Below are 22,118 nucleotides of genomic sequence, written 5' to 3'. Positions count from 1 at the left end.
TTTCAATTATTCTGTAAAGAAAATTTCACTGGAAATGCCTCATTCATTAGTGATTTTTTTTTTTCAAAGAAATTTTAGCTTTTTGGGGTTTATTTTTCCAGACAGTCTCTTGCACCATTCATAGTGGGATTTCACTTGGAATTAATTGATCCTTTATAATGTTTTAGACTTTCCAACAAGACTTTGGTATGTCTCCATTTAGTAAAGTTTTATATTTCAGTAATTATTTGTCATAGGTCTCAAATATTTTGCAGAAGGGATATTCTTAACTACATAATCTTTTTGTGGATACTGTTATTATGATTTCTAAGTGGTTATTATTTATATACAGAAATCACTGGTTTTGTAAATTTATCTTACTTCCAGATCCTTAAATATTCAAAATATAAAGTTATAATGCTGATACAAAGTTAAAAGTTTTTATTTTTGAGTTATTGCTTGGCTCAATGCACGTTAAAAAGGCCCCGTGAAATGTCTCACTAATGGTTAAACAGATTAAGAGAACAAATTTTGGAATGCCTCCCTGAGTAAACTCGAGCACAGAGCTGCTGAGATTAGAGGCACTGTTCAGGCTGTAAAAAGTCAGGCTCTGGCTGCACATCTCTACAGAGAACAGAAAATTAATTTCAAGTTTCAATTGTTGCCTGTGCCTTAAACCATCAAATTGTATTTTCTTCTACCACATTCTCCAAGGGATATCAGCAAATAAGTTATCAAAATCTATCTCTAAATATCCAAGACTGCCCTATTCACTGCTTTTTTTCCCTCTTAAATGTAACAAAACAAAACAAAACAACCCAACAAACCTAAAAAGAGCATAAAAAATAAATGAAAATTTTCAGCTTCCAGTCAATGTGTCTTACCTTTGCTCCTTTCCTTCCAATGCTGCCATAACCTGGAGGGCCATCATCGCCCTGTAAACAAAGGCATTAATTACAAACATCCGAGACTACAGACTGGAGGCAGGCTTATCCACAAGAAAACAAGACACCCGGTTTTTTGGTTTGATTAGGAGAAATTAGGAAGCAGATACTTCCTCTGGAGCTGGCCACTGACATTTGGTGATAGTAGCACTAAAGATAACTCTCAGTGACAGATATAGACCGTGCACTGTCCCTTAGTCTCACTTGTTTCATCTGTAAAATGGAACTAAAAGTTATAACCACTCATAATGTTATTATGAGGACCGAATGAGAAAATTTGAGGCATACGGTCATGTCAATAAAAGGAGGTAGTGGTGCTTCTGTTTAACACCTGTATTTTTAATCCATTAGCTCTAATCCATTTTCAGTTTGCTAGATGAAAATAAGGCCTTCTAAATTCTTGGTCAATGGCTACTGTCAGACCCTTGCAGAAGGTCTTTGTGACAAGTCCTGAGCTCTGGGGGAGGGTGGGCTGGGTTTCTGATGAACAGGTTCTGATGGGCGGAAAGGATAGAAGAAGGGTTACGGGGATGCTCAAGACACGTTTTTGTCCAGTTTATCATTTGGCTTTAAAAGCATCCTGGCCAGGGTGTTTGGTACGGGCAAGTGGCCACCTTAGGAAAGGAACTAATCCAAGTTAAGGATAATATCTCAGTTTCTGGAAAGCTAAAAGCTAGACTGGGTTGGTATCTTTAATACATGCCCCAGAGAACCATACGTGATATCTATTGAACTAAAAGATTCCAAGGGCCACGTCAAAAGTAGGGATCAAATACAAACCGGCAAGCCTCGAGGACCGGGGAGGCCAATAGGTCCTCTTTCTCCCAAATCTCCAGGTTCTCCCTGTCAAACAAAACAGTGAAATGTGTCCTTGTCAGGCTTGTTATTATTCTTTTATAAAGGAAATGAGCAGTGACGGTACTAAGATAATAGTTAGTTATACAACTGCATCCATGTCATTGTATCGAACACAGTGACAATGGCTTTGTGGTCAGGACTGCGAGTTGTATAAGCAATGCAAGGAATTGGCTGTTGTTGTCTAGTGAGGTCTCCTCCATTGACGAATGAAGTCCCAGCAAGACTGATACATTGTTTAGTGCAAGTTGCCATCTTGGCAGCTCAGTACCATGAACCGCACCCTTGGAAATGTCTTACCATGAGTCAAAGAGGAAGCTCTGTACTGTTTTAAAAAATTAACAAAACTGTTTTCCAAGATGATCCATCAAATCATCTGGCTGCTGCAAAGACAACAGACTTCTTAATCTAGTTTTAAGTGCTAATCAAGATAACCAAGTTAGCACGACATTCATGGCAATTGTTTCTGACTTCTGACTAGTAGACCATCTACTGTGGGTTATAAATCAATCTCAGGATTACGTTGAGTAAAGTCCAGCTACTTGGGAAAGTTAACACAGCTCTACAAAAGAAGGTTAACTCCTTTTCTTAAAAGAAAAAAAAAAAGAAAAGAAAAAAGATGTTAGATTTTAGATTTACATAAATGGCAAGGTAGTACAGAGAGTTTGTATACACTCCACATCTAGCTTCCCCTATTGTTAGCATTATATTAGTTACATTAGTAGGGCCCATTTATCACAATGCATAAATGAATACTGATTCATTCTTATTAACTAAAGCCCATACTTTATTCAGCTTTTTTTTTTTTTTTAAGTTTTTACTTAATATCCTTTTTCTCTTCCAGGATCCTATCCAAGATACCGTATCATGTCTTCTTAAGTTCCTTTAGACTGTGACACAGTTTATCGGATTTTCCTTGTTTTTGAGGACCTTGACGGTTTTGAGGAGTACTGCTGAGGTATTCTGTAGAATGTCCCTCAACTGGGGTCTTTCTCATGATTACGGTGGATTTTATGGGTTTAGTGGGTAAAGATCACAGAGGTAAAGTGCCATTCTCATTACAACATAACAAGAGAACATTCTATCAACACGGCTATCACTATTGATGTTAACCTTGACCATTTGGCTGAGGCAGTGTTGGTCACGTTTCTCCACTATCTAGTCATTCCCTGTCTTTCCCATAATGTACTCTTTAGAAAGGAGTGTGGAAATGTACCCAGCCCACACTTTGGGAGTGGGAGTGGTTAAGTCATTTTTAAAGACAGAAAGGCAACCAGTTAAGTGTGAGAAGTACAAATGGACAAATGTCCACTAGCACTGAACTCAGAGTAATACAGAGTTGGGTTCCATGGCTGGGAAGCAGAAGATCACCTTTCTTTCAGGGTAGTGGTTCTTAAAGTTAGCTCTGGGGCCACCTGCCTCACAACTACCTGAGGTCCACATGCAAAGGAAATTCCTGGACCCCACTGGTATGGTCTCTTGTATTAGAGCCCAAGAATATGCCTATTTAAATAAGCTTCTCTGCTGATTATTTTAATTTTTTTTTTAATGTTTATTTTTGAGAGAGAGCAAGCATGAGCCAAGAAGGGGCAGAGAGAGAGACGAAAACAGAATCTGAAGCAGGCTCCAGGCTCCGAGCTGTCAGCACAGAGCCCAAGGTAGGGCTGGAACTCACAAGCTGTGAGATCATGACCTAAGCTGAAGTTGGACGCTTAACTGACTGAGCCACCAGGTGCCCCTCCGCTGATTCTTATACACAGTGAAATTTGAGAACATCTGCTTTAAGGTGCAGAAACAAGGGAAGCCAAATGGCTTGAACGGGGTCACTTTTGCTATTGGTACAGTCAGGTGTTGAGCCCAGAATTAACCAGTAAGTTGCTTGTGTCCCTGGGTACTTGGGCTTATTGTAGTAAGGTAGGAGTAAGGTAGGAGTAAGTGTTCGGGGCTCATCTCAGTTGACAATGAATCCAGAGGACTCAATTTATCTTGGGACTTCCCAAAGGATTTGGGTTTGCTTTGAGGGTACTTATTTCCAAATTCTTGCCTCTTCGTCTTTAAAAGTCCCTGTTATTAATAATGATCTTTTGGGCACAACTACCCTGCTCCTATCTATCTCCTTCCACACTCTCACCTATAACTGGCCCAAGGAGCTCTCCATTCCTGCCGACCTATCTCCTGGTCCCTTTTGTTTCATCCAATGGATTGCTTTCTTCTCACAAGCAAACCTCTATGCATCCATGAAGCTGCACACAAACACACATCCTACCTCATTGTAAGATAATTGGTTCTCATCAGTGACACCACTTCCCCTGCAGCCTTCCCCAAGGGCAAGAAGGCAGCATTGTTTCTGTTCCAAACTTTCCTTTCCAGAGCACTATTGCTACACTGCATGCTCTAGCAATCCTTTCCTGTTGGAGTTGATTATCCCTGTCATCCACATATCTCATATTTCGCCCTCCAGTCAATAGTCCTTACAACTTGACCGCTGGCCTCCACCACTTCAGCCCTTCTTAGCAGTTCTCCATAACAAAGCTAGCCTCTCTTCTCATGTTCTCATTCTCACCCTCTGTGTCAAGAAATTTCCCCATTAATTACCTACTCTGACATCTTCAATCTTCTCCTTTCTCTCTGCTCAGATGCACACTACAGTCTCTCCTATCATTGAAAACAAATACCCAGCTTCAATCAGTCCTATACTGGTGGTTAATACCCTCTCCCTGCCCCCAAGTCTTGCTTCTTCAAAGAGTAGTTTATAGCCCTGAATCCATTTCTTCCTCTCCAACGCATTGTTCAGTTCTTTGTAGGCTATCTCCCTTTCTTTCCTCTTCTCTCAAATGCTACATTTCAAACTATTCTTTGGAGCATCTTAGCTACCAGAAGCAATGGCTTCCCTTATCTATTCTGCACTAGCTTATCTATTCTGCACTCCCCTTATCTATTCTGCACTAGCTGATACAATTGACCTCTCCTTCTTCAACTCTTCTTCTCAGCACCCAGTGTGCATTTCTGTTTCTTTCCCCTCCTTTCTAATGATTGTCTCCCCTTACCCTTCTTACAAATAGATATCACTAAGAGTCTTTTTAAGAATCCAAATGCCTCTGAAACCTACAACTCTGACCAGCCATAAACTCTTTTCCTCTATTCCCCAAACCAAGTGGTTCCCTTCACTCCTACACTGCCCTTTCTCAGGACTTTCCTGCTTCTGGGATGGTGCTACACGCATGCAGGAAGCCCACAAATCATGTAGCCCTCTTCTTTATACCTTAGTTTCCTACTAGAAGAGTCTTCCAGAATCATGATGAGTTCCTCCTGTCCTCACCCTGTTACATCATCCAATTGTTGCTTGTCTTAGAGACTATGAGAACGTACCCACTAGTCTCCTAGCTTCCTATCTCTCAGCGTTCCATATATTTCTACACTGAGTGTCCTATTCAAAATCCTCCCAAGTCTGGCTGTGTTCATACACTCCATTAAAAAATTATAAATAGCACTGTACTTGCTACTTAACAAAGCAAGTGACCACAGACTTTGTCTTTTATGTGCCTACCAGACAGGATCATCTTCTTCCCCAAATACCCACTTCCCAGGATTTTCCAACTCTGTGCTTTCCTTCACGTGATTTCTTCTCCCTGAAACCCTCCATGCCTCCTCTCTGCTTGCCAAAGTCTTTATTATCTTCTAAGGTCTGCTCCAAGTCTGTATCCTCTATGATGCCTCTTTCCCCAGCCCGGAAATACTTCTACAAACACTATATTTTAACCTCCATTCTCAGACCCGTATCCTGGACTACTTTATGTCATAGATTATTGTCTTGAAAATATTCTAAATTCTGTGGGGACTGACTCCATGTCATCTTTATTATACAACTCAGAAATTCTTTCATTAAGCAAATATTTTCTAAGCAATTATGTGCCAGGAACCGTTCAAAGTACTAGGGATGCATCAGTGAGCAAAACAGTCAAAGAGCTCGACTCTCCTGAAACTGACTTTCTAGTCCAACAGAATGCCAGTACAGTGACTTTGTCTTTAAAGGTGTTCAGCAAAGGTTTACATGCATGGGAGGAAACAAATAAAGAAGAAGAGAGGAGGAGAAGGAAAAAGAGAAGGTCAAAGGAAGGCCTGTCCCAGAACAGTCCTCCTTCCCTGAGGTTCCCCCAGGCTAAGATTGGGTGTAGCCCCTCGTGAAATTATGCTGAGCTGGAATTCTTGACCTCATTGTCGTCCACACCCACGTCCTTAGATATTGTTGGCTCTCTAAGAATTAAGCCAGGGTGTAGGGGCAATAAGATATTCTCCTTTGTGTTGAAAGGGCTCTGGCTAATACAACCAGACACACTTACTTTGAGGAGAAAACCTTAACTTTGGTGGGCTTAAAGAATGTGACCTACTTTATTTCCTTGGCTTCCCAAATGGCCTGGACTCCCTGCTTCTCCTCCTGGTCCTGGAGGCCCCTGAAACAAAACAAGGATTGCAAATATAGCAGAACATAAAGCAACTTCCCCTTAAACCCCCTGTGTCTCTTCTAAGAGGAAAATGAACCACAGATGGGAAAAGAATTATGGCTTTACTGATTTCTGCTCTGGAAAAAAGTATCACAGCTGTCAAATAAAAACTAGTAAATAAAAGAAAATTAATAAAGTAATTCATGCCAGATGTGGCCTAACTGATCATGCTTCCTTGTGAGTCTTCTTTTCCAAAGAGATTTTATATTCTCACTGTTTTGCTTTTACAGCAGATGTTGCTAAAATGTCTAACATTTAAAGAAGGCATTCCAAATGACATTTGTCTTTAACTGTATTCTGTCTGGTTCTTTGTTTTGCTAGAAAGCATTTTTTTAAAGGTAAACATATATTTATTTGCAACTAATATAATTTGTACAAATAGAAAGTTCAAGAAGCTTCCCCCCAAATAATTAGTATTAATAACAAGATATATTCAGGTGTACCAGATAAATGTTCTGAAATAGTTTTCCCTTCCCGACTGATAAATTAGAAAAGTAAATGTACATAAGTCCCCATTTACCGTTAGAAGAAAAAAACTAAAATATTTAGAATTTAACAAGAAAGATAAAGACCCATATAAAGAAATTTTTAAGATCTTATTGAAGAACGTAACAAAAGTTAAACAGGTGGATAAATATACCACATGTCAATATGGAAAATCTGTTTGATATAATAGAAGTTTCTTTAGCATTCTAGAAAGCATGTTTTATTGGAATAGCTTTAGAACTAACCATTTAAAAATCCCAATTCACACACAGCCCAACTGCCTTCCCATGTTACTAACCCTTGGGATCAAATTTTTCCTTTGGGATATCCAAACATATGGCAACACAAATCTCTTTTAGTTAAAATGTTTACATAGGTACTTGTAATAATTCCAACACCAATGAATGGAAATCATTTTCAAATTTCTTTTTTGCCATGGTTACTGTAATTTAAAAATAAACAAACCATATCTGTGTAGTAAGCATGCTACTTAGCAAATTTTGTTCAGAAAAAAAAAATTATGACATTAACCTTTTTTATCTTGAAAAAATTAAGGATGTACTAAGTTGGACATAAAAAATTTCCTAATAGGAAAGACTGTTAAATAGTATATTGGTTACCAGGGAAGATGATAATAATCTTTCCACAATCTTCGTTTTTTTCTCCTCCCTCTCCCTTATTTATCCTAAAAGAAGAATCTCAATTTCACTTTCCATAGCTGTCAATCCTTTCCCTTCTAACTCTCAGTCCTACCACTTCATGGAGCTAGCTCCCGTGACATCCACGGGATGTTTTCTGTTCTTTTCTGTTCTTACCTTAGTTGATTTTGATCATGTATTCTTTGAAACTTTTCCATTAAGTTCTGTAACACTGGTTACCATGGCCTTCCTGGTCCCTCTCGGGCCTCTTCTCAGCAAACTTCAAAGACTCCATTGGCCTCTTAAATCTCCATGTGCCCTGAGGCTCCTCTGATCTTATTTTCTCATTTAATCCTCTCTTCCTGAGTGATTCCCCCATAGATTCACATATCACTTTACAAAATAACCCCTAAATATTTGGATCTCTAGTTCAGACCACTCAACTAAACGCCAGACCCATAAGTTAAAATGTCTATTGGAACTGATTACCAAAGATAATTAGATTTACTGCAAGTCATACTTGGGTTCATTCTCTTTATTAAGGAAGCCCAAGGTGGAAACTAGGAATCATCACAGACCCCTCCCTTAGCTTATCTCTCAAAACCTATCAAGTACAAGTCCTACAGATTCTATGCCTTTCTGTATACATCTCTCTTCTGTTCCTATTGCAATCATCTACCTTCAGGCCTTCCTGCATTCTGTCTAAATTCCTGGATTCCCTGACTGTAGCCTGGGCTCTCTCTAATCCATTCTTCATGACTTTTCCTTTGGATTTAAAATGTCAGGCTAATGCTGCCACTTTTTCTGAAATTCTGAATAGCTCTCAGAATAAAGTTTATGGTCTTTATTTATTAATACACAAAATCCCTCAAAATGTTGGGACTGCATGTCTCCATTGTCATCTGTGACTACTTCAATCACTGTATGTTTATGCTTAAACCATCTGAAGTCACCAAATACTTCTTGTTTTATATCTCCGCACTTGTGCAAGTTCTTCCCTTAGCTGGTCCATTTTTCCATCTGGAGAGAGGTACAATCTCCCTGTTCTGAAAATCTTATTTTTAGCATCACTGTTTCAAGAATACCTGAATCCCCTGGCTATACTGGGTCTCACAGATTCCTTTACTCTGTATGTAGTTCTTCATTCATTTCTTTCTCTCATCCACTAGATACTAGCCTGTACATTCCTTGAAGGAGTATACCCTATTGACTTCATATTTCTGGAATTTTGTCTCTAGGTACTTAGTACAGTACCTAGGTACTTAGTAGAGTACTTAGAACCTCTCAGTCCACCCATTCATTCATCTATCCATTCACCTCTCCAGGAAAATCCCCCAAGAGGGATGAAATAATGTGTTTAACTTGATTTTCCGTATGAAATGTTTGTGTACTTCACAGGACGATGAAGTAAAAAGATTTCAATTATCCTTGACCAAAGGCATAAATTGGAAGTCTGGCCTAGGAGTTCACTTTCTGCGCTTCCTTCAGACATAATGAGCTCTATGAGATGAAATAATTTCAGGGAGATTACTTCATGTGTAGTCACTTTGAGCACACACAAGCACAGTGAGAGATTATCTTGTTTGAAAGCCCTCCAAAATGGAATGGATGGGCAAATGGAGGGACAGAGGGATGGATGGATGGATGCAGACAGCGCCTGGTCATCAGAACATCAGAGAACCTGATCCTGTTTCCTATGCAGGACCACACAAAATACCAGACTGGCATTTGTGATTGCTTGAATAGGCCTCAAGCTTCATTGAACGGTTATCCAGATAGGTTACCTATTCAAATACTGCTGGTTGTATAGGGCACCATGTTTTTAAAGGAAAGGTGAAAAATTCCCTGCAACCCCAGGATATCAAAGAGCCAAAAAGTTACCTTTATTTGAGGCCAAGAGCAGCTATGGAATATAAAAAGAAGCTTAGGGCATTTAAAGGAAAAGGACACCAGCTAGAGATCAAATCTCCATCGGCTTTGTGGCAATGGCAGCCTTTTATTGAGTATTTTGTGCAAAGCACTGTGCTAAGAGGTATATGTTTACACTATCCAGACTTTCTCAATCCTTACAATAACACAGTGAGATACATATTATTGATACCATTGTTTACCAATAAAAAATAAATTCTCAATATATTTAACCCCAGATCACTGTTAACAAGAGGGTGAGATGGGAACTGAACTTGATTTTGACTCTGAACTCCTAGCTACTCTGCCTGCTGTTTTGAAGCCTGTTTGGGGACAGGATTCCCTAACTCTACTATTCATGCATCAGCTGAGATTGGAGTTTTAAAAATGTGAATCTCCAAACTTGATGCAGGAGGCTGGGGCCAGATCTACCCTGCAATATGGGGACTTGGGCTGGGGGTCTTTTGCTTGTGTTCAGACTCTGTGACAGAGTCTTCTGCAATCGCAACTGCTTAATACAGGTGTTAAGTGATGATATAAAGGAGATGTTTAGAGTTTAAATGTTTTAAAAAATTGTCCTTAGATAGTATCTGATCAGAAAGGATAGCACTAGGATTTGGGGATTAATGGCTGCTACAGTGCCAAGGACACCTCGACTTTGGATGGGATGTAGCTGGGCAGGGACAAGAGATGCAGGCTCTTCTCATGCTTAAAAGGAATCCTGTCACTTATTAATTTCTTGGGGGCAAAACCTTGCCTACAAGGACAACCGGTAAATATCAGGCTGAGCAAAAACTACTCAAGGAGACTAAATGCTCAGCATCTTTAAGAGTCAGATATGAGCTAATTCTGAGAAAATCAAAAAACAAGAGGCCAGCCCTTGCTGGTGGGCTAATGCAGGAACAAACCCTGAGACACCTGAGGTGTTGATGTTGACCGTGCTAATCTAGGACATAGCCTCTAACTCAACTTCTAATCCTTCATGCCTCCTACACTCCATCCATACTGGATCATTTATCATTCCCCAAACTCACTTTGGTATCTCTTTTTAGATTTTCTGGCTCCTTTTCCCAGATGCCTGCCTCTCCCTTGGTCATTGGAAAACACCTCCTTATCCTGCAAAAGCAAAACCACTCTTCTGCTCTAAAGCCATCCTTTCTCCCACCATTCTACCTGAGGTATAATTCTACATTAGCATTTAGTACATCACATCTCAACTATTCGTTTGTATCGGTCTCCTTTATGAGATTGGGAGCGTGCACTTTTATCTTACTACAGAACGCACACACAGGAAGCCCTCAGTAAATATTTGAGTAAAAGGAGTAGTTGATGGATCATTGAACCTAGATTATGCGGAATGATGAAATGCAATCACTGCAGTACAGATTATTAGTGTATTACCACGGCCTTTCTTACACTGGAGACTCCTCGCATACTTTGAGCATAAAATGTCCCTGCTAAATTAGATAATACTGATGCAATGCAGTAGTATTAAACATTTACATAGTGCTTACGACACCGCAGGCACTGTTCTGAGAACCTACGTATATTAAACCATTTAATTTCCACCTGATGCAGTAGATACTATTACTATCCTTATTATGCAGCAGAGAGAATTGAGGCATAGAGAGGTTAAACAAATTACCCAAAGCCACAAAGATAGATAGGAAAGTACAAATCTGGCCATCAAACTTAGGCACCCTGGCTCCAGACACTGTGCCCCTGACCACTATGCTACGCTTGGTAAAGATGACAACAGAAATTCTACTTTATATCCCAAATTGACATGGAATAATTCCAATTTTTCTGGGTATTGCCTGACATTAGTGATTATTTCACTAAAAACAAACAAACAAACTGAGAATAATTCCAACACTAACTAGAATTAGGATTGGTGTCTGATTTTCCTTTCCTCTTCTAGGCATTGGTTATGTTAGTGTGGTACCCCAGGGTAAACCAGACGAGAAGGAAGGTATGAAAGAAAATGCCATTCTTTTCAAGGTTACGTCTTTTTTATTATGCCAGAGACTGTACTTCTTTCATATCATAGCCATATACTTGGTTGGATTAGCACATTTTGATTTATGCAGAATTCCCCAACACTGCATAAATTAATAAGTCTTCAGAACACTGTCAACACACCTCACATCCTTTTTTCCAAATGTATGTCCTAAGAAAAGCCTTAAGGCCTGCAATTAAAAAACACTCCCGTTATTCCACCTAAATGGCTTGTTCGTGTGTGCTGTATGAAGCCTGTGTCAGTGGATTTATAGAGCCCATAAAGAATAACACTCTCTTGTATATATGATTGGTTTTGTCTCCCGTGGTTTTCCTTTGGAAACAACAATTTTGAAGTCTCATCCATCATGTCCTGAATATAGAAAATTCTACACATCTTTGAAATAGCACTTTCACTGTGTTGACAAGGGTATTTCAAGAAAAGCAAGCAAAGAAAGCAAGCCATGATTTCTAGCCAGATAAATGGAAGGGGTAGAGAGAAGTGGTGCCTTTTGACTAATGCTGGCAATGCCAAGAGGTTGAATGATTTATAACTATGATCAATCTTGCCAAAGCAAGATTAAAGGGGACTCACTCAGAGAAGTACACTATAGGGCAAATGGAACAGCTTATTTGAGTAACAGCCACTTGGATGCAATTTTGGATTGTAGAGAAGGGAATTACCAAGCTCTTTGGATTTAACCCATCTACATTTTAATATTTTATATAAACAGATGAGATAATCACCTGATATACGTTTCCCTTGGCATTTGCTTTTTTTTTTTAAATCCCAGTTGGTGGTGGCAGCGTTTTTAACGATTCAAGGATGTGAATGCAAAATAGTTACTTTTCATCAATTTAGTCCTACAATGAAATTTTAAAGTTTTCATGCTGTTTGAAGGAGCACATTCATCAAAATTGGGAACAAATATCCTCACGAGTAGTTATTCATATGCTTTAAAATACTGTGTCATGAGATACAGGTTTATGCAAATAGCTTAACCATTTTGATGATGAACACACCCACTTACATGTTGGACCATTGCCTAATGGACACAAAGTAACGGATCCCCTTTATCCCATTATCCAAGTGCAAGTCCCAACTGTGTCTCATTCATTCATTTACTAATTGATTCATTATATAAATACATGTTGAGCTCCACTGTGTGGCAGCCCTGTTGTTTTAGGCTCTGGGATATACGCAAGACAAAATTCTGGACCTCAGAGAGATTAAAGTCTACAAGAGGAGACAACAAGCTAAACACATATATACTATAATAGCAGTGAGGCAATGGCCAGATCAGGTAGGGCCTTTCTACTCAAAGTGTGGTCTGGGAACCAGCAGCATCGGTATCACCTGGGAGTTCACTGGAAGTGTAGAATCTCGGGCCCCACCCCAGACCTTCCGATCTGTATCTGCAGTTTAAAAAGTTGTCCAGGTGATTCTTAGGCACTTTGAAGTTGGAGAAGTGATGTGGGAAAGTCACTCCCATCACAGGGTGTGTCTGTTAGAATCACCTGGGGAGAATTCAAAGTTACTGGTACCCTGTCCTTACCTCCAGAGATTCTGATTTAAATGATGTGAAGAGGGTTCCAGATGGTGGAGTGTTTTACAATCTTCCCAGGAGATTAGGACATGTGTCTAGGTTGAGGATCACTGAAGTAGGTTGTATCCTGGATGCAATGGGAAGCCCCTAACGATTGAGATCAGAGGAGTGGCATGACCCAATTTCTACTGAGGAGGAATTCTTAACCTCAAAGTAACCGCTGAGCTGCTGAGGCAAAGAGGGCTAGAAGCCATCTCCACCTCTGGGTCTGACAGAATGACAGCCCATCCGGCAAGGTAGGGAACGCAATGCAATGTGGCCACCACACTGAATGCGGAAGTCAAACCTTTGCTGGTTCACAGGCAATGAATAGCTCCTTCTGAAGAAAAGACACTGCAAGGACATCCACATTAAAGCCAAGATCAAAGCCAGGTGTAGTCCCTTTCTCTCATTACATACCTGAGGACCTTTAATTCCCAGACCTCCTTTTTCTCCTTTCATACCAGTCTCTCCTCTGGGACCCTACATGTAGAGAATTAAAGCATTATTTGCTTTCTAAAAGAGAACACTTGAATAATAACTTGAATATTAAATATGGACATGATAAGTCAGTCACGTGGACAGAAACTGGAAAGAGAACTCTACCCATGCCCTTGGCTCTGTCTTGATCTGTGAGTGTCCCCTCTGTGCATGTATACAAGGGTCCAATCTGCAATTTCAGCAGTTGGGCATTTACAGTCAACTGAATAAATACTCAACAGTTGAATATTTCAGTATTGCTTTCTGATTATCCTAAGCATCTTTAGACTCCAAATGCATATATTTCTTATGTGATAAAGAAAATGATCCTTAATTATGTAATCTGAAAATGAAACATTAAAATAAGTTTTCAATTCAATAATCACACTGAAGACTGGTCATAAGATACAGCATGTGGTAAGGTGAAATTTGGATATTTCTACTTGTAAAATATTATATTGCCTGTTAATCATGGCCTCCATACATTAGGCAGATAAACCTTCATGCTGTTTTTGGCTTTTCCATCCCCTTTTAAATTTTTTCATGAAGAAAGAGTAGAAGAAGGGATGTTGTTGTATTACTTGTTTAGCATGAAATAAAGCCAGCCAATCTACTGAAATGCTTCCCCACAACCCCAGTGGCAAATATTTCTCACTTCAAGATAAGACAAGTGAACTTTCCTCAGTTGGCAAGAAAAACAGAAAAAAGCAATCAAGCTCAGAAGAGATAGAGGTCCAAGGGGGCAGATTGTTTACCGCTCTCAAGTCTTGGTAAAAATGTGGACAAAATTTTTCCTCTGATGTCTAAGGATATTTTGCCCAACTTTCATGCACCATGGTGCCAACATACAATTGTTAATTTTTTAAAACTATGTGGATTAAAACCTTGAAAAATTATAGAACCATTGCTTGTTCTGCATTTGCCAAACAGCAAAATTATTTCTCAAGATTTCAAAGCCAAGTTTGAGAAAAAATAAGTTCTAACTTTCTATACTCTGACCTCTTTTCTTTCATCTCAGCATTTTCTAGGACTTCCTTTCCCTTTTCAGAATTATTTCAGGCTACATTTTGGCACATGCTTCCTTTCCCCTCATGTGATCAGTGTAAGAGCCAACCATGGGCTCTTCCTCAGAAAGGAAAAAGTGCTGGAGGCAGCTCTCTGGGGGAAGTGAACAAGAAAGACAGGCTGAGTGCCATGCTATAGAACACCCTGAAGACTTCAGCTGTATTTGGAACAATTCTTTCCTAGAGTAGAGCCAACTTTTCTACAACACAGGAGTCCAAATATGTAACACTGAGCTCTTACTGTGCTACATTGACCAAAATTCCCAGTTTGAGGCTCAACATTTTCTTTGGCTTAAGGTCTCCCTAGAACATCCCAGCTAGCTTGGAGTTATTGCACGGGGACCCTATCCAGCATGTTCATTCTCTTTTCACCTCTTGAGGCACAAAATAAAGGAGACTAAATGCTGGTCAAGTCAAGACTGTGTCGCTTCCTTACTTTATTACTTTGAAAACACTTTAAGCATCTGTAATTCTGCAAAGAGGTTTGATGAATTCCATCAAATCTCCAGATTCTTCATGTTGTCACATTCTGTTTAGTACTGATATGTACCTGAGGGCCCTTAAGTCCCCATGAGCCTTCAAGTCCATCTGGGCCTGGGATGCCTGTTTTCCCCTGTGGTGAGAGAGAAATCAACCTGTTAACACTGTTTCCTGAGAATTTTGTCTTCTTTCTTCATGTACAACATTGTATAGTTTCAATCACAATACAGTGCAGGATCTTTGGAAAAAATACGAAAAATAAGGGAGAATACAAATAAAGAAATAAAACTCTTCTACAATCTTATAAACCAGAGATAACCAAGGCTACTATGTTGGTACATTTGCTTTCAGTCTTTATACATATGCACACTTACATACTCTTTTTTTCTGTAACATTTCTAATATATCTAACTTGGGCATTTGGCCTGAAAAAACTCACAATTTACTTCACATTTTCTTAATAAGTCTCTGGAAATCTTACAACATTATATTTATATTCAAATAGATTAAATATCTATGAATCAAAGTTAAGCATTATCTTCACATTGCTCTTGAACTCTGCCAAAGAGTTCCAAAAAAAAAAAAAAAAAAGGATTAAAAGGCTTAATTTAGTCAACTATTGAAATAGCCTAAATTTATGCCTCAATTGTTACACAATGAGATGTGATTAGAGGTCCCCTGCTAATTAATGCTTTTTCCTAGATCTCATAAAGAGGAAATTTCTCGGGGCGCCTGGGTGGCGCAGTCGGTTAAGCGTCCGACTTCAGCCAGGTCACGATCTCGTGGTCCGTGAGTTCGAGCCCCGCATCAGGCTCTGGGCTGATGGCTCAGAGCCTGAAGCCTGTTTCCGATTCTGTGTCTCCCTCTCTCTCTGCCCCTCCCCCGTTCATGCTCTGTCTCTCTCTGTCCCAAAAATAAATAAACGTTGAAAAAAAAAATTAAAAAAAAAAAGAGGAAATTTCTCAACACTTTCCCCAGCCTCATTTCATTCTTTTCATGCCATTATTCTGGTTTTCCTCTCCTTTTTGTTGAAGTCTAACCTTGAAATGTGTGTGTGGAATGGAGTGATGTCTGTGGATGGTAAACTCTCTTAGTCTTCATCTGAAAATGTCTATATATTTATTCATACTTTAGCTAGGTATGGAATTCTAGATTAACAGCTATTTTTCTTCTGCACCTGTAAAATATTACTTTGCTTTCTTGAATATTTTATTGCTGAACACGAGTCTGCTGCAATATAATTTGTTACCCTTCTCATGGATAAAAATGCCTTTTCTCTCCGGTAGTGTTTAAGATGTTTTCTTTAGCATTCCAGAGTTTTACCATGATGTGACCGAGAGTGGATTTATTGTTTATCCTCATTGTATTTTCAACCTGAGAATGTGTTTTTCTTGAATTTTATAAATTCCAAGTCATAATTTATTTTTCATAAATCTTATAGATGACATGTATAATACATCACTAACATGTACAAAGAAGATAGGATATGATATTTGGTATGGTCAAGTTTTGAACAAAACACTCAGAATGTCCAATTTGTATTAGAGTTTCACAGTACTCTCATTTTAAAAAGGGTTTATATAAATTGTAAGATTCCAGAGTCAACCGAACAAAAATCTAAAGGAAAGATTACTCAACTGAGTTACTAGTTTGTACTTGATACCTGAACAAAGTTAAATTTAACAGTATTTGGGCCATCTAGTGTCTTATCATTGATTTTTACAATCTTTGATTAGAATGGTCAAATTTTCATCTTAAGATTTGAGTTTTTGAAATTGTAGCCTAAAAGTTTTCTAGTATTTTATTCCAAAACCAATATCATCAAAAAGTGAAAGAACTTTAGTCTTGAAAGAGATTTCCCAGAGCCTTTATTACTCCTTGACTGGACACAGAATCCTTATCATTTGGAGTTAAGGAAAAAAAAAAAATCACTGTACCTGTGGGCCTGTATGTCCCCTTCGGCCATGAGCTGCCTAAAGTAGGAGGAAAGTTAGATACCATTAACTCTGAAAAAAAAATGCTTTCTATATTTAATTTAAATTAGTAATAAACACGCTAAGGCATTTTTTTTTAAGTTCTCACATATTGCTTAAAACATTTAATTATCCACTGCACCATGACAGTAAAATGTTGCCAACTCTGAATTTCATTTTTAATTTTTTTTTTTTTTTGAGAGAGTGAGAGCATGCACATGGGAGCAGTGGGGGAAACGGGCAGAGAGACAGATAGTATTAAGCAGACTCCATGCTCAGTGTGGAGCCTGACACAGGACTCGATCCCATGACCCTGGGATCATGACCTGAGCCGAAATCAAGAGTCAGACACTCAACAGACTGAGCCACCCAGGCATCCTGCCAACTTTGAATTTTTATCCTAGGGCAATAGGTAATAAAAAATAATAGACAACTGAAATCTGTACATACTTAGAACAGATTGTGGTCAATAATTTGCCCTTCCCTAAACTATTACTAGAACTGGTCACAAGCTCCAAAATTGATTGATTCAAATTTAATTTCTTTTCACTTTTCCAAAGTACTAACAACCCAAAAATCAAGAGTGTAGTAGCCAAAAGGCAGGAAGCCAGAGAAAAAGCTGGGAGAACTTTATTATAATTTCAGAATCTAAAGATAGCCAGACTAATTTTATACCCCTTTACCCAAAAAGCCAAACAATATGCTTACCTGTTAAAAATTAAAGAACCATCCCAAGCATTCAAAAATTCTCAATTCAGTATGCTAATGAAATTAAATTAAAATAATAGCACTACACAATCAAGTGAAATTTTCCTAATACTTTCATATATAAGATTAGGGTCTGGGTATATTTCAGATCAACATATTATAGATCTGTAAATCACACAGAGGCATTTTATTGTCTAACTTATGATCTCTCAAAGTTATAGCAAAATTGACACCAAGATTTGCAAAATTCAGTAAATATCAGACAACATTTTCTTGATGGAAACTTGAGAGATTCAGATCAAAATTCAATGTGAGGCCAGACTTTAAATTCTTCCAATCACATTTCAGTTAACTTCTATTGTTATCTAGGAAACAGACTGTGTATATCTGGAGAAATGGAGACCCATTTCTTTAAAACTCTAATGAGTCATGTTGAGAGGAGAGTCTAAATCCTCTCCATCAGGAGGAAAAGAAATTCTCTCCACTCCTTTAGTACAAGAGTTTATCTGATCTGGTTTAATGCACTTCAGTCTCATTCAGAAAAATATCTATCAATCATCTACTACCCACAAAGCATATTGAATGGGAACCATAAAGATTACACACACACAGTTTGTGACCTCAGAGGATGCTCATACTTTGGATTTGGGGAGGGTGAAGAGATAAATATTACAATATTTACAATGTATAGTATGGCAAATGCCATAAGAAAGGGGAAGATGGAAATATGGGTTTCGGAGAAAGCAATTATATCCAGTTTGTCAGATTAGGAAAATATTCCTACAGGATTTTTTTGTAATTAAAAATTTTTTAATGTTTATTTTGGAGAGAGAGAAAGACAGTGCACGAGTGGGGGAGGGGCAGAGAGAAAGGGAGACACAGAATCCAAAGCAGGCTCCAGGCTCTGAGCTGTCAGCACAGAGTTCAACCCAGGGCTCTAACTCAGACTGCGAGATCATGACCTGAGCCAAAGTTGGATGCTTAGCCAACTGAGTCACCCAGGCGCCCTGAAGAAGATTTTAAGTTTATGTAAGTAATCTCTATACTAATGTGAGGCTTAAATTCATGACCCTAATATTAAAGAGTCACATGCTCTACTGACTAAGCCAGCCATGTGCCCTAGAAGATATTTTTGATCTGAGTTTCACAGAATGTATAGGAGTTTCACAGGTAGAAGAAAATGAAACAACTCTTTCTAGTAAAGGGCATTCCTTTCTAAGTAATGAAGTAGAGGCAGGAAAATAGGAAGTGTATTTATGGTGGCATTTCTAGGACAGAGGTGTCAGAAGAGAGGGGAGTAGTAGGGTTACTTAACTGAAGGGTTCATACTCCATTTAGCAGAAACTACTGGCACTCTTAAAGCAGGAAATGTACATGGCCAGATTTGGGCTATAAGTGGATAGATCTGGGTGTGGCAGGCACAACTTGAACCTACATTCAGTCAAAATAAAGAGCATCCTATATGATTTAAGGGATATGAAACAGGACTTTACATTCAAAAATTTTTCTCTGCTCCGTGGTCACAGTGTTTGAAATAACATCAATAAACATTTGGTGTCTGTGTCTTTAAGGTTCAACTTTGAAAGAGCTTGATTAAAATTAGTCATCTCAACATCTCGCAGCCTTAGAGGCACTGGGGTGAGTAGTAGTAAGCCAAAATGACTTCTGGTCCTAGGCAGGAGTTTAGAAGCCTGACAGAGGATAAAGATTTTCATCTACCATTCATGCACATCATGGAAACATCTCTAGAAGTAATCATCTAGCACTTTCATTAGTGGCTATTTGGGATTTAAACTTTATTTAAAAAATTTTTAACATTTTATTTTTGAGAGACAGAGAGAGATAGAATGCAAGTAGGGGAGGGGCAGAGAGAGAGGGAGACATGGAATCCGAAGCAGGCTCCAGGCTCTGAGCTGTCAGCACAGAGCCCTACGTGGGGCTCGAACCGACCAACCGCGAGATTATGACCTGAGGTGAAGTCAGACGCCTAACTGACTGGGCCACCCAGGCACCCCTGGGATTTAAACTTTAAATGGAAGTCATGGGTTTGAGATGCCTTGGGTAGGTGTGAGAGACTGAAAAAAAAAAGGAGGGGGGGCACCTGGGTGGCTCAGATGGGTGAGCATCCGACTTCAGCTCAGGTCATGATCTCACGGTTCGTCAGTTTGAGCCCCACGTCGGGCTCTGTGCTGATAGCTCAGAGCCTGGAGCCTGCTTCCAATTCTGTGTATCCTTCCCTCCCTCCCTCTTTCTCTGCCCCTCTCCCACTCGTACTCTCTCTCTCTCTCAAAAATAAACAAACACAAATAATCCAGTGAAGAAATGGGCAGAAAACATGAATAGACACTTCTCCAAAGAAGACATCCAGATGGCCAACAGGCACATGAAAAGATGCTCAACGTCACTCCTCATCAGGGAAATACAAATCAAAACCACACTCAGATACCACCTCACACCAGTCAGAGTGGCTAAAATGAACAAATCAAGAGACTGTAGATGCTGGAGAGGATGTGGAGAAACGGGAACCCTCTTGCACTGTTGGTGGGAATGCAAATTGGTGCAGCCGCTCTGGAAAACAGTGTGGAGGTTCCTCAAAAAATTAAAAATAGATCTACCCTATGACCCAGCAATAGCACTGCCAGGAATTTACCCAAGGGATACAGGAGTGCTGATGCATAGGGGCACTTGTACCCCAATGTTTAGAGCAGCACTCTCAACAATAGCCAAATTATGGAAAGAGCCTAAATGTCCATCAACTGATGAATGGATAAAGGAGTTGCGGTTTATATACACAATGGAGTACTACGTGGCAATGAGAAAGAATGAAATATGGCCCTTTGTAGAAACGTGGATGGAACTGGAGAGTGTGATGCTAAGTGAAATAAGCCATACAGAGAAAGACAGATACCATATGTTTCACTCTTATGTGGATCCTGAGAAACTTAACAGAAGACCATGGGGGAGGGGAAGGAAAAAAAAAAGTTAGAGAGGGAGAGAGCCAAACAATAAGAGACTCTTGAAAACTGAGAATAAACTGAGGGCTGATGGGGGGTGGGAGGGAGGGGAGGGTGGGTGATGAGCACTGGGTGTTACATGGAAACCAATTGGACAATAAATTTTACATTAAAAATTTTTTTTTAAAAAAGAAAACAAGGAAATAGGGGAGATAATTCCACAATTTTGCTTTAAAATTTTTAATGTTTTAAATGGGGAAGATTAAATCCCAAAATGTCTTAATGTTGGCCCATGGGCTTGCAGTTATGTGGTAACACATCCAGACAGCCGAACTTACCTGTGAAAGGAAACGTGAATGAACACAGCAAGAAAGGAAATATCCCCAAAGACATCCTGGGAGTAAGAAGACCCAGAACAGGATACTCAGTCTTGTTGGTCCCACCTAGCCTGGCTTTGGTAGTTTAGCTGAGCCCACTTTCTCAGATAGATATGGACTGATTTGAGACACAATCCCCGGGGAAAAAAATCAGGGTATTTTTAATGGCGAAATATCACATTAATACTGAACATTAATGGCAAACACTCATTCACAATGACGAATGACTGCCTGGGGGCACTTCAAGCTGCCTCTGCAGAAGTGCCAAGAGAGATGAAAAGGGCACAGCATAACAGCCCTCTAGATGGAATAGGACTGAAGGCCATGTTTTAGTTTGAGGCTACAGTTGCTTCTCATTATCCATGGCACCAGGATCTGTTCTAATTCTCAGTAGATCTGCGCTCAGAAAGAGCCAGTCTCCCATTCCTGCCTCCCTGCCCCCAGCACTGTGGCTTTCTGGCCCTGATCCTACTCTGGACCCCTACCCCAATCCAATCCGTTACAGACTGCTGGCAGAGCACCAGTTACAGCTTATCACCCCTGCAGGTCTGTCCCCCTCTACAACGGTGGTTTCAAACCGCAACATGGGGATTTAGCAAACCCCCTTCTCTGGGAACATTTGGCAATGTCTGGAGATGGTCTTCACTGTCACAAGTTAGGGGTCCTACGGGCACCTAGTGGCCAGGGATAATACTAAACATCCCACAATGCACAAAATAGCTTCCCACAACAAAGAATCGTCTGGTCCAATGTCAACAGTAGGTTGAGACACCATCTATAGAATCCATAACATGATTCTAGGTTCCTTGAGAGCAAGGATTAGGTCTTATTTGATTTTGTTGCTCTAGTGGTTAGTGGAGTTGTTGGTACATTGTAGGTGTTCAGTAAATGTTTGTCACATGAATCAAGGCCAGATTTGGTCAAGTGCTGTTATTTCCCTGCATGCCACACTCTACCCCTGACCATCCTCCAATCACTTCTCAGTTCAGCAGAATCCTGTTGCACCAAGAAGTCCTCAATGCCTGCTATCTACCTACATTTTAGAATTCTTCAGTCAGTGGTATAGATTTTTCTTCCTTCTGAAAGGATGATAATGACTTTACTGTTACAAAAATGATACATACAGATATGTAAATATTCAAATGCAGAAAAAAAGAATAAAAATTTAAGTCATCCAAAATCCTCC

The 22,118-nt window shown here is 39.5% G+C and overlaps 1 protein-coding gene across 1 annotated transcript in view; it reads right to left on the bottom strand.

Annotated features, from left to right (window-relative positions):
• The window catches only part of COL6A6 (collagen type VI alpha 6 chain), a 173,830-nt gene that overhangs the window by 57,735 nt on the left and 93,977 nt on the right, over window positions 1-22,118 (bottom strand). The window contains 6 exon segments of the mRNA XM_025913831.2: window positions 864-914; window positions 1,704-1,766; window positions 6,167-6,229; window positions 13,317-13,379; window positions 14,991-15,053; window positions 16,858-16,893. Of these exon segments, the coding sequence (XP_025769616.2) occupies window positions 864-914; window positions 1,704-1,766; window positions 6,167-6,229; window positions 13,317-13,379; window positions 14,991-15,053; window positions 16,858-16,893 (339 nt within the window).

The sequence above is a fragment of the Puma concolor genome, chromosome C2, assembly GCF_028749965.1.
Source record: "Puma concolor isolate L17-30 chromosome C2, mPumCon1.1.hap2, whole genome shotgun sequence".
NCBI classification, from domain to species: domain Eukaryota; kingdom Metazoa; phylum Chordata; class Mammalia; order Carnivora; family Felidae; genus Puma; species Puma concolor.
This window is presented reverse-complemented; position numbering and strand designations above follow the sequence as displayed.